Source organism: Siphateles boraxobius, unplaced genomic scaffold, assembly GCF_051911475.1.
Source record: "Siphateles boraxobius isolate OS27281-9 unplaced genomic scaffold, OSU_SipBor_1 25, whole genome shotgun sequence".
Classification (NCBI taxonomy): Eukaryota; Metazoa; Chordata; class Actinopteri; order Cypriniformes; family Leuciscidae; genus Siphateles; species Siphateles boraxobius.
Genome location: NW_027508866.1, coordinates 12,619,479 through 12,639,870, shown reverse-complemented (window position 1 = coordinate 12,639,870; position 20,392 = coordinate 12,619,479). Strand labels below are relative to the sequence as shown.

General features: G+C 37.0%; 1 protein-coding gene across 3 annotated transcripts in view; it reads right to left on the bottom strand.

The window, feature by feature from the left end:
• fat3b (FAT atypical cadherin 3b) overlaps window positions 1-20,392 on the bottom strand; it is a 62,781-nt gene that overhangs the window by 3,928 nt on the left and 38,461 nt on the right. For 2 of the 3 annotated variants that reach the window (XM_077242687.1, XM_077242688.1), the window contains exons 21-30: window positions 19,361-19,902; window positions 19,057-19,188; window positions 17,708-17,865; window positions 16,996-17,470; window positions 16,752-16,905; window positions 9,580-10,373; window positions 7,391-7,492; window positions 4,564-4,623; window positions 1,617-1,655; window positions 1,286-1,351 (exon numbers count right to left, since the gene is read on the bottom strand). In XM_077242687.1, coding sequence (XP_077098802.1) covers window positions 1,286-1,351; window positions 1,617-1,655; window positions 4,564-4,623; window positions 7,391-7,492; window positions 9,580-10,373; window positions 16,752-16,905; window positions 16,996-17,470; window positions 17,708-17,865; window positions 19,057-19,188; window positions 19,361-19,902 — 2,522 coding nt within the window. The remainder of the gene's footprint in view (window positions 1-1,285; window positions 1,352-1,616; window positions 1,656-4,563; window positions 4,624-7,390; window positions 7,493-9,579; window positions 10,374-16,751; window positions 16,906-16,995; window positions 17,471-17,707; window positions 17,866-19,056; window positions 19,189-19,360; window positions 19,903-20,392) is intronic. The other variant, XM_077242689.1, reaches the window with a different exon arrangement.

Here is a 20,392-nt window from a genome sequence, read left to right as displayed (position 1 = left end):
GCCTCCATGCCATAACTGAACATAATTATTTGAAGGTTGACTTTTTTTGTATTAAAAACACTTTTATTGGTCGGATGAAATATGCTAATTTTTTGAGAGAGGAATTTGGGGTTTTCATGAGCTGTATGCCAAAATCATCAGTATTAAAACAATAAAAGACCTGAAATATTTCAGTTGGTGTGCAATGAATCTAAAATATATGGAAGTTTAATTTTTATCATTACATTATGGAAAATAATGAACTTTATCACAATATGCTAATTTTTTTGAGAAGGACCTGTATATATACACACACACACACACACACACACACACACACACACACACACACCTAAAGGATTATTAGGAACACCATACTAATACTGTGTTTGCCCCCCTTTCGCCTTCAGAACTGCCTTAAGTCTATGTAACATTGATTCAACAAGGTGCTGAAAGCATTCTTTAGAAATGTTGGCCCATATTGATAGGATAGCATCTTACAGTTGATGGAGATTTTTGGGATGCACATCCAGGACACAACGCTCCCGTTCCACCAAATCCCAAAGATGCTCTATTGGGTTGAGATCTGGTGACTGTGGGGGCCATTTTAGTACAGTGAACTCATTGTCATGTTCAAGAAACCAATTTGAAATGATTCGAGCTTTGTGACATGGTGCATTATCCTGCTGGAAGTAGCAATCAGAGGATGGGTACATGGTGGCCATAAAGGGATGGACATGGTCAGAAACAATGCTCAGGCAGGCCGTGGCATTTAAACGATGCCCAATTGGCACTAAGGGGCCTAAAATGTGACAAGAAAACATCCCCCACACCATCACCACCAGCCTGCACAGTGGTAACAAGGCATGATGGATCCATGTTCTCATTCTGTTTACGCCAAATTCTGACTCTACCATCTGAATGTCTCAAAAGAAATCGAGACTCATCAGACCAGGCAACATTTTTCCAGTCTTCAACTGTCCAATTTTGGTGATTGAACAGATGTTCCTAATAATCCTTTAGGTTTATATATATATATATATATATATATATATATATATATATATATATATATATATATAATACATACACATACACACACAGGTATATACACGCACACACAAATATAAAAAAATATCTGTACAAATGCTGATTTACTTTCCCCTTTGATTTCTTAGAATTTTTTATGGAAAAATAATTGAGTTCATGTCATGGGACCTTGATTATATTTAAATACACAAGATGCATTTTAGATAAGAGCTATCTTGTTTAGTACAGTAGCCTAAACGCAGATGTGAGCTCTTACAATTCATAAAATACTCTTTGACGAATTCCAGGCACATCTCATCCTCACAGTGGAGGTGTGGGCTTGCTGTGAAAAGACATAAATGTGTTTTGATGAGTTATGAGATGAAAACAAATAAACAACAAAAAGCCAACAAAAAAAAAAATTACAAAAAAAAAAAAAAAGAGTCAGGACAATCGACTTGTTTATGCTTGATGAAATATTTGAGGATGGAATGTTTTAATATGGGGTGCATGTGAAGGTTTATAAATATGCCTGACCATGTGAAACAAAGGGACAGATATTAGTAAAGTAAAATGAAACAATAAAAGCGAACATAAAGTGGACTCACAGGTGGTACTGTGAGGCTGCACATCACCCAGACTTGCAACTGTTAGGAGAAGAGGAAAACACATTAAGTTTGTTACCTAGTTTAATGTGATTAAATCAAAATTCTAGCTGACCTGGAACAACATCTGTATAACCAATCAGATTTTAGCAATAGATAACTAGTAGGGGTGTAACAGTAAATGTATCTGTTCCGAACCGTCAATTTAAGTTGTTTCTGCTGGTATAATGAGACAAAATCATTTAGCATTATGGCGATTTGTGTCGTGGAAGTCTCACTACAGTCCAGTGATGAAATATGCGTGCCCTGGCTTTGTGCTTAATACACTAAAGGACGCTGTACTGTACCAACTAAGGGACTAAATGCTGCTAGGGGGAACAAACTGTAATTTGCAAGTCACTGTCTGTTCAAAATAATGAAAAGAAAACTAGCATTGGGGATTTGTTGCTTTTTCCTGTTGTACCGAACTCATATCGAACCCTGACCCCAAAACCGAGGTAATCGGTTAATTCTCTGTACCATTACACCCCTTATAACTAGTGAATATTATCATAACTAAATAATTTCCTTCCTTCATTTGTACATGTAAGAGTTTACCTTAGGAGTACTTCATTCAATTACAAGTTTTAATTAAAGTAAAAATAACAGCTAATTGTCTATTAAATGTCTAATTAACATGGCTAATTTGCATATTCATAGAACCGTGTATACTTAACGAGGCAATGATGTAGAGTTACATTCAAGCTATTTTAAGGCATTAAGATATTTTTTTTTCTTGGAAAAAAATATGTAATTTTGGTTCAAAGATAAGTTAAGGGATAAAATTGACTACAGTGGGGCTTTAATATTACAAAATTAATACAAATATTAACATTTGTAAAATATAAATTAAATTGTATTAAATATATTCATTTAAAATATACATTTACATACACTTTCAAAGTAAAAGAATGCTGGTTCAAGTCCCACAAAAGTCGTTGACCAGGAGCATGTCCTACTTAGGTAAATCTCACTGTGCTGTTTAGCATAACCAACAAAAACAGTCCACTTTCATCCAGACCTCTGACAAGGAAGGTGGAGCTGCGAACTCCTCAGACAGCATGAATTACCATAGTGTGTGAGTGCAAAAAAAAGCTGTTTGCTTGAAAGTCTGATTGGAAACAGCTTTGGTCTAGGGCAGGTTTAATTAGAGACTGGTTCTGGTGCGCTTTAAAACCAGGTCACTGCCACAGAGGATAGGGATACTGTTCTTCAGTAACTGAAGGGTAGTTCAATAGTTCAGGTTTTCAATGCAACTGGATTATGTGAGTGATTAGAGATGCAGTCTAAACCCTGGTTTTATACGAGTCTAGAGTTGTGCAGTTTAATTAACAGATTTAATCCCACTTTCTCTGGTGTGGGCTGAACTCCCGCATGATTGGACACTTCGCTCTGGGATTTACCTTTACCTTTTCATGCAGCATGGTTTTTGATCCCTATAATATTTAAACAGGATAACATAAAATATTACTAAGCGACTCTACAGCTCAATACTTTCTCTCAATTGCAGCCTTCTGTGGTCAGTTTTCTTTTCTATAATGATGCTAAACTGTGTGATTGACCGCTGTATCCAGGCAACCGCTTTCCTAGCAGTGCTGGATGTCTCCCATATAGCTCTGTGCCCTCATTCTTCTCATATAATAAATAAATAAATGGGCATGAAATATTGATTTGAGGTGAAAATGTTTTATTTGCCTTGTTGCCATTTGATAAACAGGAAAATCACGGTCCTGATCTCTTGTTGGATTTATTTTGTAATGATGATGTTACTATATTCATTTATAATATGTAAATGATAATATTTTTCAAATTATTACAAAATCTTTTTTACTAAACATGAAATCATACTTAAACAGAACAATTTGTAATCAAATTTTTAATTCTATATATAAATAATTAGTTTAAAATAGTAGATCAACAATTAATTAAATAATATTTAAATAGAAAAATAAATAATATTTTTTAAATTCCAAGATAAAAAAAAAAACAAGATAAGTTTTAGTAAAATCCCACTTTTGAAATTTCATCCCGTCACAAACGACTTTTTTGTTTTTAGACCATTTTTGACAATCAGACTCCAGAGAAACTTTCCTCACTGGTTTAGTTCCAATCGGGTGAAAAACTACTAAAAGACTAATAGTTCACAAAAGTAGTTTTTTCAAAAATAAAGAAAAATAACAGAATTCGTCAGGGTGAACTTTACACTTTATACAAAAGATCCCTTAAAAATAAAGCAGCTTTACCATCTTAAACATTAAAAACAGTGTCAGCGTCTCGTTTCATCAGAAGTACATCATCATTTTCTACTAACCGACTCTCCAGTGTGTTCATGTTTTCACTTGCGGACGTCTGACCTGGATGGACTGAACAGGAGAAATGATGTGGAAAAGATTTCCACGTGGAAGAAGGCGGAGCCTCCGCACACATCCTACCTATTACGCAATCACCATGGACCAATGGTGGTACAAAGGTGTTTACCAGCCAGGGCGAACTTTTCCGGAGAAGTTTCAAACTTAGTTTTGGCCTGATTTTGATAGAAATCAGTTCGTTCTTCGATTTCGCTTGAAGTATATCAGGACCTTAATGGTTTAAGTTATGGGCGATTTCATACTTTTGATCGCTGTGGCACCACCTACAGGCCGACTGGGGCAAGCCTTGGTGAAGTTGTAGACGGTGTGAGTACTACCATCCCTCAAAGTTTCAAGTATCTACAACTTACGGTAGGGTCTTCCCGATCACTTTTAGGGCAGAATGTTGAACTTAGAAAATCCTAACAATTACAATAGGGTTTCGGCGCTATGCGTTGAACCCCTAAAAATAATATTTAAAACAGAAAAATAAAGAGTAATATTTGTTAAATCCTTTGAAGGGGAAAAAAAATCCATTCAGTAATATGAAATTTGAGTCATACCTTCATTTTCAATGGTGTCCACTGCATTATTTACCAGTCGTATCACTGTCACTATGGAAGCTAGGACATAAACAAGTGTAAAATGTCAGGCGACAATTGAAATAATGATCAAGCACGTCAAACCAACATCAAACTTTCATTTATATAAATCACTTTGTCTTGTTTGTAATCCTCCAGCTTCATGAAATCAGCTAAACAAAAGCAAGTGGACCTCTGATGTGTCAGTCTGACATCTATTTTGTACAGCAGAACTGATAATACACTACTGAGTCATAATAGCAATCGCGTTTGGAGAGCATATCAAAGCCAGATGGATTGTAATTACTGCTCTGACCTATTCAGACTGTCACTTTGTTAAAGCAGGGTAGGGTTATCACTAATCCTCATGATTTCCTTTTGGAAAGATCAGACAATGCAAGTCATCTTAATTAGGTGAATGGAATAATCTGTTACTTCTGACTAATATTAGGTTATAGTATTACGGATGGTTGCGTGAGAGTGTATAGGTTAATGCGGTAATGTTGCATTTGTGTTTTTAATCAGGTCATTTAGGTATAGATGTAGGAAGTGACCCAAAGTTGGCTTAACTATCAGTCTTTCCCTCACTAAAAGCTATCGTACAGCTTTAGACGACTTGTGCTTTAGTGCTTGAGGTTTACTGACTATTCAGTCAAACTACACTTCTCGTTCCATTGACTTGCATTCAAATGCATGCGAATGTGGGACACTGGAAATACAAGCTCATGCAAAGAAGTTTCGGATTTCGCTGGGTTCCAAAGTTCGAGTTTGGTGAACTCTAAGTCACAGCGTGCCCTCTTAGCTTAATTAAAAAAAAAAAAAAAAAAAAATTGTTGTTGTTGTTATAAGTTGAATTTATGTTTTAAAAAAAAAGATTGCCGTTGCAGTGTCCGTATAAATTTTGTGTGCTCTAAGTCTAGTGTACACTGTGGCTTTATGAGTCTTTTGTGGTGTGTTTTTCTCCTATTTGAGTTTGACTGTCATTGCATTGAAGAGAGCAGCCTGGACATTCTGCTAAACTCCTTTGTTGTTCCACTGTCACATGGGTTCAGAATGAAATGAGAGCAAGTACATAACTTCCCTTTTTGGCCAAACTGAGGTAATCAAAAGCTGACTAATACTGTTATGATTCCAACCTGTGTTCCCCTGTCTTGTGTGATCCAGGACTTGTATGTTATTTCTTGTCTTGCTCCATGTTTTGCAGTTCTTTGTAGGTTTAATGTTGATTAGTATATAGACATAACAAATACATAGACACCCTATTGGCCTCTGGATCGTACGTCAACGGTGCCGCCATATTGCGGAGGGCAACTTTCCCATAACTCTCATAACGGGAATGTACAAATCGCCGCACAATTGAAAACAGGTCTCTGGGAATTACCTTTCACAAGCAAGACTGAACATTTGTTTCGGGTTGTATTTGGTCATTATATAATTAGTAATAGTAATGTTAGTTGGCCACCGGTGTCAGTCAGACTAAAATAGCTAGCGATGTCACAGGTTAACTTAGCTGTGAAAGTTGAGACATGAGTTCACATTATTTATATTGTAGTTTTAGCCTATATTATATTTTATATTATAAAAGGCAATTTCCTGAAATCTAAATATTCATCTATATTTTTTTAAAAACGACTTTTATGACAAGTACTCGTTTCGGGTAGGTAGCCTACTAGTCAATATTTAATTTACTATTTTTATTATTGTCTATATTATTCTGCAATTGATATTACATTGTATTTGCTATTATTATTATTATTATTATTATTATTATTATTATTATATTATACCACTTGCGATTATCAATCTATTATAGTTATGCTGTTAAATTATTGTACTATTCACTAGTCACTATTTAACTTGTTGTTTTTATTGTCTATATTCTGTAATTTATATTTCATATTCTATTGCTATTATTATAGTATTATACATAAACTATATGCAATTATCAATATATTATTATTATATTATTGTACTTATAATTATACTATTCATTACTATTTTATTTGCTGTATACTGTTTATTTATTTTATTGACTATACACTAAACTATTTACTATTACTTCTCACTTTATCTTATATTTACTGTTTGCATTGCACATTAGTTCATGTAGTACCATATCATATGTATTTCCATAAAGGATCCATCAGTTACAAACCACGGAAATCGGTTGATAAATGTAAACGTTATTTTTGTTTTATTACAGAAAACAGCAGCTCACCCATTTACTTGCATTTGTTTACAGCGCAGTCTTGCCCTCAGCAATATTGCGGACATGTTGACGTATCACAGCCAGGCGAAAGGACCGCAATAGGGTGTCTATGTATTTATTATGTCTATGGATTAGTCTCCCCAGGTGTTTCGTATTAGCCACGCCCCCTTGTTATCTTGTTAAGCTTGTCTTCCTGTGTATATACAGTATAGCCCCTTGTTTCACTTGTTCTATGTCTGTTGTTGAATAGACATTCAAAAGGTTTATTCATTATGTTATCTAAGTTACTCTGTGGTTTATTCAGAAGCTTCAGTCTTGCCCTAATGATTTTTGTAGGATCATGTGGGATTTGGACTGGGAAATGTACAGTATAGTCCAAGGCCTACTATTGTGATGGTAATAGTACTAACTGAATGGTTAAAGCCTAATAGGAAAAAATGCCCTAAAGGAACAGTCCACTTTTAACACATTTGCTGAACTTTTCCAGAGTGGCGAGCTAAACTTCAAAAGTTCATTGAGCAGTGGAAGTTTTTTTTTTTTTTTTGAGGTTGTTTAGAGGGTATGTTAAGAACTTTGGGCCTCACGATGCGTGTATCTCACCATTGTCATCGCAGGAATCAGACTGGAAAGACCTGAGGGAGTGTGCCTCGCTGGTGCTGCTGTCGGAGAAGCAGGCGACGACCTCTGCTGCATTTTCAGCTTCTGCAGAAGAGTACAACAGCACATCTTTATACAGATCCATTCACGTGCAAATACATGCACGTGTGCTATCACACAATATATGCAAATACAGTCATAACTACAGTACATGCAACAGGGATAGCTATGGTCCAGGGCCATCGAAAGAGTTGCTGTCAATGTCTTGGTCATAATATTCCAGCTAAAGTGCGTTTATGAAAATATAGCTGTCATACAGTAATATTGTAGCTGTACAAAATTGTTTAAATCTTTATTTTTGGAAAAAAATTAAATATAAAAAAAAAATACAAAAAGTATTTTTAAAAAACCTAATATTGTGAAGTAGTATTACTAGTTGTTTTTATTGTAATATATTTTAAAATGTTATGCATTCCTGTGATGGCAAAGCTGAATTTTCAGCATCATTACTCCAGTCTTCAGTGTCACATGATCCTTCAGAAATCTTTCTAATATGCTGATTTGGTGCTCAATAAATATTTCATATTATTATTTATGTTGAAAACACAAAAGTTATATTTTTTGTCATGATTCTTTGGTGAATAAAAAGTTGAACATCACTTAACATAAATGTCTTTGAACTTAAAAAAAAATATATATATATATATTTTTGTGGTAGGGCCAATGAAAATATTGCCATGTCAAGTCTAAACTACTGGCCCATTTGCATTCACCAAACAGACATCTAATATCCAAAATCAGACATGCACATATGCACTAATGAAACGGCATTGAAAGCTTAATGCTCTCTTAATGCTCCACGGCATGCAAATCATTAAAATCTGCTAAAGTGAAAGAGCAATAATATCCGTCCTATATTCATCCCAGACGACACAGTGCCAAAGCTAGCAAACAGTTTGTGACAAATGAGTTTCTGCTTGAAGAAAACACTAACAAGACCGAGGTCATTCAATTTAGAACACCATGTCCAGAGAATATCTGTAGATGCATGTAACACGGTTACACAAGCTGACGTGTAATAATCGCCCTTACACATGTACTAGCTGCCTACCTGCATGGCCAGACTGTTAATTATTTTATAAGGGAAAAATGGCTCCTTTTGGCCTATTTCTACAGCACGGCTCCTGTTGGCTGGTACAGCATGGCAGAAGGATCAGATTACTATAAACGTGTTTGTTTTGAAACAATTGTTTTGAGTCCCTGGTTAATTTTTTAAGATGGAGTCAATTTGAAAATTCGCTAAATACGAAATCATAGAAAGGAGATTTGATTACAACCCAGTTATTTTTCATACAGAAGTGGCCAAAAGTGATGTAAGGCCTTGAAAAATTAACATATTCACCCTTTATTCACATATTATAAAAAATTTGTCAAAGATTTAATAAGCATATTGCGTAGTTGTGCTTGGAATCAATTTTATTATTTGCCAAACTGTGTGGACATAATTCTTGGCCAGGCACAGGCACAGGCAAAAAAAATAAAATAAAAAAAAAAACATGAGAGAATCAAGGAAATATTGATAACTGATTATGTTGTAGTCATTATATGCTTTTTTCTGTGAGCTTTTTGTTTTCCATGCTTTTTTCGCATAGTAAAATAAACCCTATAGCTGTAGTTTGCCTTTAATTTGCCATATAATTTTGCCAGATAAACACCTTAACAAGTTTAGTGTTTTGTTCTTCCATCATATTTAAAATATTTGCAAAACATGAAATATTTTCCTCATATTGCGATGATTTCTTTGAACTTGTAGGGTCATTAAAAACAAATATCCCCTCCTGCCATCAGTTTTGGCCACTACTGTATCTCATTGTAATTAAAGCATTATGCACAGCATTTATCATTGGATGTTTCTGTTTGAATCATGCGGATAGACTCTAAATGCTTCACTAACTCCTTTTATGTGAAAGCCTCATGTTATCTCTAAGGTAATTGCACTCCATCACACATTATTGTACGACGGATTTTGCGAATGGAGACCAGGGTGCATATGTATAATCTCATCCACACAAAGGCTGGCATTTAGGTGGCCACAGGGAGTTATGGAGTCACGCTGAAATCGCTCTGGCTGCAGTTCTGTCAACCTCTGTTTGATCTGAGACGAGTGGAGAATGTGTGCGCCACACTTTTACCCTCGGTTCTGTATGCTTCCCCTCCGTTCGCCTGATAACCCCTGTCTTCCCACTCCAGAGCTTGGACTCGATGCTCCATAATGTTGTCTTCATCTTCATCCTCCTCGTCCTCTTCCCATGGTGGTTTGCGGATAGGACTGCGTTCGGACAGGTTTGGGGACATGGATGAGGGAAGATTGGGCGCCACGCTGCAGACGGCAACACCTCTCCGAGGCATCCCGAGGATGTGCGGCGGATCCGCCTGGAAGGTGCTCATCTGGGGAGGGCAGGAGAGGATGGCCAGCCCTCCCTCTGCCTTCTCCGTTTCCCCTCGAGGGATTCCCTGGCGGCAGGGAAGTGTGTAGGCTGTGGGGCGCACCATAACCTGGGGCGGCCCTCCTGCGCTGTCGTTTCGGTAGAGGCTGGCACGACACTCGCCACTGACCCGGACGGCTTTGAACTCAATGCCCTCGGAACCCATGCCTGTTTTCTGCAGCATGTAGTTGGTCTCTGTGGAGATGCCCACCGCCTCCCCTCGGCTCCAGTCCTTCCGGAGAACTTTTTTACGGAACGCGGCCAGCAGGGTCAGCAGAACTAGCACCACGAAAAGCAACACGCCGATGCCGATGATCTCTCCCGGTCCGACGTATGACAGCGCCTCAGCCTGAGTGTCTGGGCCGTCCAGAGTCGGCTGCCCACAGAACTGTCCCTCGAAGCCCACGGTGCAGTTACAGTAGAAGGCTCCAAATGTGTTCACACAGGTCCCTCTGTTCTCACACTCCTCCCTCTCACATTCGTTCACATCCTCGTCGCATCTGTGGACAGAAGGATTTGTTTGTGTTAATAAGCTAGTATTTGATTCCCAACAACCTATTTACTGTATACTGTGCAGTATATATTGCATACTATATATTAAAGGGATACTCCATCCAAAAATGAAAATTCTTTCATCATTTACTTATGCAGTGAGAGTTTGAGTACATTTTTAGCATCATTACTCCAGTCTTCATTGTCACATGATCCGTATCCCTAATATTTGGTGCTCAAGAAACCTGTATTATGATCAATGTTGAAAACAGTTGTGCTGCTTAATATTTTTCTGTAAATCGGGGTAAATTTCTTCTCAGGATTGTTTGATTATTCAAAAGAACAGCATTTATTTGAAACAGATATTTTTGTAACGTAAATGTCTTTAACTTTTGGATCACTTTACTACATCCTTGCTGACAAAAAGCATCATAGCACAGCAACTGCGCTCATTAAAAATTGCAAATGATTTACTTCTAGCATCTTACCAATGCTCTATCTCAATACTAGTTTTACTTGATCTCAGTGCTGTGTTCGACACAATAGATCATAACACTCTTAGATCGACAACAAAATTACACTGGTATTCAGGGAAAGGCCTTAAGTTGGTTTAGATCATAGCTATCAGACTGTTACAATTTTGTGAAAAATCTACAATAGTGTCAGTACATTATGGAGTGCCGTAAGGATCGGTGTTAGGCCCTCTGTTATTTTCAATATATATGCTGCCACTTGGTAATGTTATAAGAAAACATGGAATTAGTTTCCATGATGTATGACACTGCTGATACTCTGTAGATTTCATTTGGTTGTGATGAAATATATAACTAATTATCCAAGTTGAAGGAGTGTGTTAAAGGTATTCTATTAAATTCAGATAAGACAGAGGTATTACTTATTGGACCAAAAACCTGTACACAGAATCTCTTAAAAAACAATTTGCATTTGGAAGGATGTACTGTTCCTTCATCCTCTTCAGTTTAAGACCTGGGTATTATATTAGACAGCAACTTGTCTTTCGATATATTACAAAAACAGCCTTCTTCCAGCTCTCTAACATCGCTAAGCTACGGAACATGCTATCTGCTTCTGTTGCAGAAAATGTAGTTTCATGCACTCATGACCTCTAGACTAGATTACTGTAATGCATCACTAGCTGTCTGTCCTGCGTCCTCAATAAACAAGCTACAATTAGTCCAAAATGCAGCTGCTAGAGTCCTTACAAGGTCAAGAAATATGATCATAAAACACAAGTTTTATCATCTCTACACTGGCTACCCCTTAAGTTCTCTATCAATTACAAAGTAGTGCTACTGACCTATAAGGCCCTAAATAGTTTAGCTCCTGTGTATTTAACTGATCTTCTATGACCCTACTATCCATCATGCTGTTAAAGATTACAAAACTCTGGACTTTTGGTATTGCCTAGGATATATAAGTCCACTAAAGGAGGGAGAGCGTTTTCACATTTGGCTCCTAAACTCTGAGCCCCGAAAATCATCAGGAAGGCTATTCATCAGATGATGAATCTCTGAATCTGCATGCACCAATGCTCAATTTCTATTGTATTCTAACCATTGTTCACAACTTGTAATAATTACTTTAATGTGCTCATTTTTTCTGCCTAAAATTAATAAATTATGCCAGCTAACTGCATGATTTGTATTGTATTAGAACTGCAATTTTCTGACAAATGGACATTAGTTTTGACACAGTCACCTCTGATAACAGATCCCTCTAAATTGTACCTTTAAAGATTCATACATTCTCACATTTAGCAGAACTTGAATTCCCAACTGTGCTGCAAACAGCAAATATTTGATGCTCTGCTGTTCAGAGACCTCTTTACATGTACTCTAAGTGCGAGAAAGTTCAATGAATTTCTCAAGTGAGCATAAGAGAACATAATGAGAGAGTTGTCTGTATTGCGTAACATAATGACACAGCTGGAAATGCAGGGAAAGTAGTTATATAGTAGTTATATAAAGCAATTAGGTTTGTATTACTTTGTCTCCACAATATAAAAGGACATTAAGGAAAAAGGCACAGGTCACAGTATCCAGTTTTTCTCAGTCAGTTTTGTTCAGGTGTAGGTTTAGGTTTGCTTAAAGAAACAACAGCATCATCTAGTGGAGAAATAACTCCAATTCATCTCATATTGAAAAAAAAAGATTTATCATAGCACAAAGAAATTAGAGAAGCTTTAATGGGATTTCTGTGATGGATTGCTCTAAAATCTGTTCTTTATTTATTAAATGATTTTAGTAATTAGTGATAAAGGTCTAATTAACAGAAGTAAACAACATACCCATTGTACAGTGTCATGCATTTATTGAACCAGTAGTTCAAACTAGCAAGGTCTCGGATAATGACTTTCAGGAGAGTGTAATTAAAGTGAGCTGCTGGTTACCTGCTCTCTACAACACAATTCTGCTCAAATGCAAGATACCAAACATTATTTCCGAAGAAACACAATTTCACTTTTGTTAAATGAGATAAACATGAATATCACATCCAAATAATTCTAACTAAAAGCAATTTAAACAAAAATATAATATTATTAGCAAAATTGTAATTATGTTTTTGATTGTCAAAAGACAAAAGACTTTAAAAATAAAATAAAACAGCTTTTAATGTTTACCAATCATGGGAAATAAAGTCCACAGACTTTCCGATTTTATCAATTATACATATTTAGATATGTTTTAAATCTATTTTTTATTTTTATTATACCTTTATTTAACCAGGGAAGAAAATCACATTGAGATAGACATCTCCACATTTACAAGTGAGCCCTGGCCAAGGTAGCAGCACACAATAAACATAATAAAAAACAGACAAAGTATGAATTAAATACAAAAAGTTAAGAACAGGTGCAGACAGTTTGGAATGTTTGATTAAGATTGAACTTAAACTCACAGTTTCAATGATCTTTGAATCTCATTCCAAGCAGTTGGTGCACTATGAATAAAAGCAGTTTTTCCAAACTCTGTCTTCATTAACACTAACTAATTGTAAAGTGTTACCATTAAACCTTTGATTGAGTTTTTACAAAATGTATGTGGTCAGTTTGACGGTTACTCACTTTTCAGTGGCAAATAAAGAGCATTTTGTGCAATCTGAATCTCCAAATAATATATTTACTTGAACGCAAATTATACCCTTGACTATTGACAGTTAATAGACTAGTCATATACAGAGGAAGCTGACCAACTATGGCCTTATACACAAATATAAGCCAATGCTTGTACCTTCTCAAATGAAGTGAACCATTTCATAAAGTGCACAATGATGAGTATAATAATTTGCATGAGTTATAAATCTTAAAGCAGAGTGATAAACAGAGTCTAATGATTGTAAAAGAACCTTAGTATTATTTCTGTAAAAAACATCTCCAAAATCCAAGACCAGTAAGAAGGTAGCTTCCACCAACTTTCTCTTGGCTGACTGTGAAAAACAGGCACTGTTCCGAAAATAAAACCCCAACTGTAACCTTAACTTGGATAGCAATTGTTTAACATGTAACTTGAATGAAGTCCCCCTCCAAAACAAAACCTAGATATCTGTAGGAGGAAACCAGTTCTATAGATTTACCCTGCAGAGTGTAAAGAGGTGACGGAGAAAATTCACACTTATGTCTCCTAGAAAAGACCATGCATTTTCTTTTCTTCTCATTCAGAACTAATTTTAAAGAGAGGAGGTTGCGCTGAACCATTACAAATGCTTCCTGCAACTTTGAAATACAACTATCAATGGACAATGCAAAACAATAAATTATGGTGTCATCTGCATATAAATGAATACTTGCGTCTGATAGGTTATCACCAAGATTGTTAATATATAGTGTAAATAACAGGGGACCCAAAATTGACCCCTGTGGCACACCAGATTCAATACTGAGCCTATCAGAAAGAGACCCCTTAATTTGCACCCTTTGGCACCTATTCTTTAAATAGTTCCTAATCCATCCTAATGCGGTTTCAAAAAGACCGATACTATGTAAACGCGATAGAAGAATACCATGATTGACAGTATCAAAAGTGTCACAACCCGGCCTAGAACTCGGGTCTCTGGTGTCAGAGCTAGGCGGTAATACCACTGAGCCACCAGAAAGCAGGGGTAGGATCCAATCGAAACACAGGATACGAGGTCTCAGGTAAGATAGTTTAATAAACAAAAGATGATGTCAAAAACTACAACAAAGAATCTTCTCACAATGGAGGAATAACAAAAACACAAAATAAAACTCCACGAGGGGAGAAAAACAAACAGATGCAAGAGAACTTCTTCAAATAATTAAAACAACAAAACCTTACTTTTTCACAGGGTCTCAAACAATCCAAAGAAACTCAGAACGCGAGACAGACACCTCATACAAAGACCAAGTGACAAGAGAGAACCAAGACAGAGCTAAAATACACAGGGGGAAACGAGGTGCAGGTGAAGATGATTACACAAATGAGAGGCCACAGGTGAGTGGCATGACATCTAGTGGCAGAACTAAGGAAACAACAGTCCCAACTGCCGACAAAAAGCTTTAGTCAAATCAATAAACACTGCAGCACATGATCTTCCATTATTTAGGGCGCAGGTATATCATCTAGAACTTTCATAGTGGCAGTTACCGACCGTACTATGATACTTTCTGAAGCCGGACTGAAACTTAGACAGAATGCTATTACTAACCAAGAATTCCTTTAGCTGTTCGCTGACAATAGATTCTAAAATTTTGTCTATAACTGATAGCTTAGAAATTGGTCTATAATTATTTAAATTGTCTGGATCACCACCTTTCAACAGGGGTAAAACCAAAGCAGATTTCCAGACATCAGGGACAACATTCTGTTCTAATGATAAATTGAAAATATAAGCTATTGGGCCAGCAATGATCTCAGCAGCTAATTTAAAAAAATATGGCTCAACATCATCAGACCCTGCAGACTTCCAGTTTTTTTAAGGGGATAGTTCACCCAAAAATGAAAATTCTGTCAGTATTTACTCACCCTCATGTTGTTCCAACCCCGTAAGACCTTCGCTCATCTTCGGAACACGAATTAAGATTTTTGATGAAATCTGAGAGCTGGATCACTCCTCCATACTAGTCCATAGGCTTCTTGAGGGATTGAAACTTGCCGGCCTCGAAAAGTTATTAAAGACATCATTAAAATAGTCCAAGTGACTACAGTGGCTTAATATTAAGTTTATCAAGCGACGAGAATACTTTTGTGCGCAAAAACAAACAAAAATAACGACTTTATTTCAACTATTCATTTCCTTCTCTTTGGGCCTCTAGTCAGTTAAACTATTGTAATTGAGTAGAGCTACGTCACACGTAGGCTCACTATTGGCCGACGCTGGTCATGTGGGTGATGCGTGTGACGTACAACAACAGATCATACGCAGTTAAACTAGTAACCTGACTCGAGGCCCAGAGAGAAAAAAATGAATAGTTGAAATAAAGTCGTTATTTTTTTTTTTTGGCGCACAAAAAGTGTTCTCGTCATTTGATAAACTTAAGATTGAGCCACTGTAGTCACTTGGACTATTTTAACGATGTCTGTAATAACTTTTCGGGGCCTGCAAGTTCAATCCCTCAAGAAGCCTATGGACTAGCATGGAGGAATGATCCAGCTCTCAGATTTCATCAAAAATAACTTAATTCGTGTTCCGAAGATGAATGAAGGTCTTACGGGGTTGGAACAACATGAGGGTGAGTAAATACTGACAGAATTTTCATTTTTGGTTGAACTATCCCTTTAAGGGCTTTAAAACTTCACTTCTTAACATTTGAGAAAAACTAAAAGTAGGGCTATCTTCTCTCAAAAAAGGAGATGGATTTGGTGTATCACTCACTGAAATTTAATTAAAAAAATCAAATATATAATACATATTAATGCATATTTTATTGGTCTTAGATCATATCTCATGGAAACTATTTGGTGATTAAAACATGATTGGTACATTAATAACATATTATGATTTAAATATACTGTATATTATTCTTAAAATGTTATTGTTTACCAATCATGTTTCTAAAATGAAACCTAAAATCAAACTTAGAAAGATTTAAAAGACTTCTCACTCACCAGGTGGTTTATTGACCTCTTAAAAAATATATAGTTCAATCTATTATATAGTTCAAAATGATTGACATGATCTATTGGGTTACTCAAATAAAATAATATGCATTATTATATTAAAATATATTTAAAATGTGTAAATATTTATAAATATGAGGACTGACTTTATATTTTCCCTTTTAGGTCTCATATATTTGGTATTAACTGTCTGTGGTGTGACAATTTGAAAAGGTCTGAAATTTACGCAAGATTATTGGTAAATGGTTACAAATCACAAATAGTACATGGTGAAATAAAATGTCTTACATGAGTCCTGTGAAGCCTTTGAGGCAGCCGCAGAGGAAGGTGTTCCCCAGAGCCTTACAATCACCCTCGTTCTGACAAGGTGAGGGCATGCAGGACGACACCTCCACCTCACACCGAGACCCCGTGAACTGTGGCAGGCAGCTGCAGGAGAAATCTGAGGAAAACGCAGTAAGAACCGAGACTTAGAAGTCAGGGCTAATCTGAACAACTCTACTGAGTGTTATACGCGCTTTCTATTTCTCACCACCAGAGGGCAGCTTCGCACAAGAAGCTCCATTCTGGCACGGCCCTCCAAGGCACGGATCAGGAAATAAAACACATCCCAGCTTCACGTCACTCAGCCCGGCTACCTCTGCGTACCGGCTCCTCTTATTTTGTAATGGGAGTTCATTCCCGTTGAGCATGACGGACCCGAGGCACCCTTGGAAGCCTTCTTGAGCCCTTGGGGGCCTCTGCCCGCCTCTGCCCACTGGTCTGTTCAACACCTGAGCCCCGAAGAATAGCGTTCCGTCTGCAGCCAGGGGCCAGATGAGGACAGGGGCCCGTGCAGAACGCCGGCGCTCCACATAGCTGTCGTCCAGAGAAAGGAGAGTGTAGTTACTGGTGAGTTCCAGGGTCACGGTGTGCCAGGACCCGTCATTGATCGGACGACCGGAGATGCCTAAGATGTCCAGTCTGTTGTCACAGTCCATCTGAAACCACAGACGCCCATTCTCTATCTGAACAAACACAGACACACAACCACTCACTAGAGCAAACACAATCGGGCAGTTCCAAATTAAGTTTTTGCACCTTATGAAGATGATTAGGAGTCTTTCATTGCTCCCTTTGCCAAGCATGTTCCACATTCTACATTATTGATTTTTGCATTATAGTAAAATGTGAGGAGAAAATGTGCTTAAGCGACAAGAAATGCATTGATAAATATAGTGTGTGTGTGTGTATTCACATCTTACCTTGAGAAGTGTGCAGGGGTCAGCGCGTGTGTACATGATGATTCCTTGGCTCTGCAGCGTTCTGATTCTCAAGCCCAGCTTCATGTCTCCGCACTTATCACTGTCTGTCACTCTGTATTTGATGTAACTGTTCCCTGAAAAACTCAAAGATGTCTGGCCTACCAGCACAGGCATAGAAATCAATCAGTTCAAGTAAAAGCAACACAAAAAAACTTTGTATACATATTTTCACAAAAGATACAGAAGTGTTTGACCTCAACAATGTACACTAAAAATGTTACTTAAATATATGTTTGACACACCCATAGGATATTCCACAAGAGAGAGACGTTATTTGAAAGGAAATGAGTGTTGATACAAGTTTTGCCCGCTATATCAAGCTAAAGGAAAATAAATTCAAAAAAGTATTTTTTGTTGTTGTTGTAATGACACAGATTCTAACTCGGAACTGCTTAAGAAAAATTTCTATATGGTATCACTTGTATTATATCATGCTAAACACTTTTGTTTGTTTGTTTTTGTGACTATTTTCATGGAGAGAAAAATGTATGGTAAAACTATGGTATTTACAATTTATTTTTGCTCAAAACTCCAAAACTATATTTGGTTTAACTTTGTTAAAACAATTTTCTAACTAGTTAACTGAATAAAAAAGGTTTCTTACAGGGTTAAAACCAGCACAATGTAATAAAACAAGCTTCAATGACAAAGAGTTTTGAAAGAATAAACATTTTGGTAGGTCTTCTCCTCGTATTAAAAACGTATGTGTCATCCATATATATATATATATATATATATATATATAAATAATGATAGTATGCACACATCAATATCTATACTCTTTAAAATGAATACAAATACATTAATACATTATGCAGTAACAAAGGAAAGCAGTTTCATTTATTTTTTGAATGATTTAAAATTTGGTATGGGCAGTAGTAAAATTTAATGTTTAAATAATGCACCTGACTTTTTAAGAAAATATTTATTAGGTAAAACTATTCCCTTAACAGTTATGAACTAAATTAATACAGTTTCAAATAAATATATGTACAATGAAAATCAGTGAGAAATATTTCTTTGTAATATTTCCAGGACGGTATATAGCTTTTAAAAAAACAGCTTTTTCAATGCTGTTGATGCATTTGCCATCACTTTTAAATATTTTAACTACTTCCTTTGACAGACACTTGAATATTTACCAGCTCAGAACTCACAGTTACATTCAATGTGTTAAAAGTGTTGCTAACCCACTTTTTGAAATATGAAATGCTGCTTTAGCCAGGGTCAAAAGTGGCCTTAAGCCAGAGTTTAAAAATGAGCAGCGTGAAAACATATTTGAGTCTAACCTGCGCATTTGTCGAGCGTGTCGGGCAGACACTGACAGAGAGAGGGCGCTGTGGGGCTGCTGCGCACACACTGCATGTCTGACGGACACGTTTGGCCATCACAAAGCTCTAAAGAAGATGGACACATTCCTCCTGCAATGGGCACAAAAGAAAGAAAGCAAGCAAATGGATATTCTGCGTCTCAAGATACTGTTCGAATTTAATCAACCAGGATAAATAATGCATACTATGAAATGCATCCTAGAATAACTATGTGAATTAGTTTAGCCCGTTTTATCATTGGAGACTGCAGCAGAGCTCTAACCCAGGCATGTGCACATCTCTTTGTTGCTGAAGCGTGGAGACACAAAGCTCACTCTGGAGGTGGTGTAAGTGACCATGCCGATGGGATCGAGACTGAGGGTGAGCTCACAGACTCTCTCTTCGCATTCAAGCTCCCCTGAGCAGCTCTGATCCAGGATCTGGACCAGCTGCAGCGCTCCATTTAGTAAACCCTTCGCCTCTTCCAGCTTGAGAGCCAGTTCCCCTGGGCCCACAAAACCCCCATCCGGAGTCTCCATGGCAAGAAGCACCTCCAGCTGACCGGAGCGACTCAGTGGCTGCACTCCCAAGATGTGGAGGGGGTCTGGCCCGTCGATAACACCCGTCCCATCACCAACCAGTGAGCTACGGAGCACCTTCTTCAGGTCTTCCATGTAAACACCCACAAAATCCTCAGGGGTCAGGTCTTGGAAACGCAGAGTCACTGCATTCTGCACCATCTCATCTGTGGCTTGCTCCACCTGGACACTAACAGCCACTGTTACAGAAAACCGCCCATCACTGACTGTAGCATTTAGGGAGTACCTGGGAGAAAACGCACGGTGTTACAGATACAGACAAGGTCATTATCGTAAATAAAACAAACTAATAAAAAACATTTCTTTCTCTTTTTAAAGATTTATTTTTGGCCTTTTTGGCTTTTCTGAGAGAGGACAGGAAGTGAAGTAAGAGAGAGAGAGGGGGGTAGGGTCCGGAAAAGGACCACGGACCGTGATTCGAAATCGGGTCTCCGACACTATTAAAAACATTTCTGTTAGTTGAAATAAAGCTGAAATAAAATAAAATATAAATAGTAGTTGAAAAACTTAAACTAAATGAAAATGTGAAATGTTGCATTGGCAATAAACTGAAATAAATTTAAGTTTAGGCACTAAAATTATTAACTGGAAATGTATAAAAACTCAAACTTTAATTAAAAAAAATGACAAAAGCACAAAGAAATTACTAAGAATAAGCTGCGAATCAAGTTACCGGAAGAGCTATGGTCTGAGGCTCTTGCTAGAGTTAATTCTAC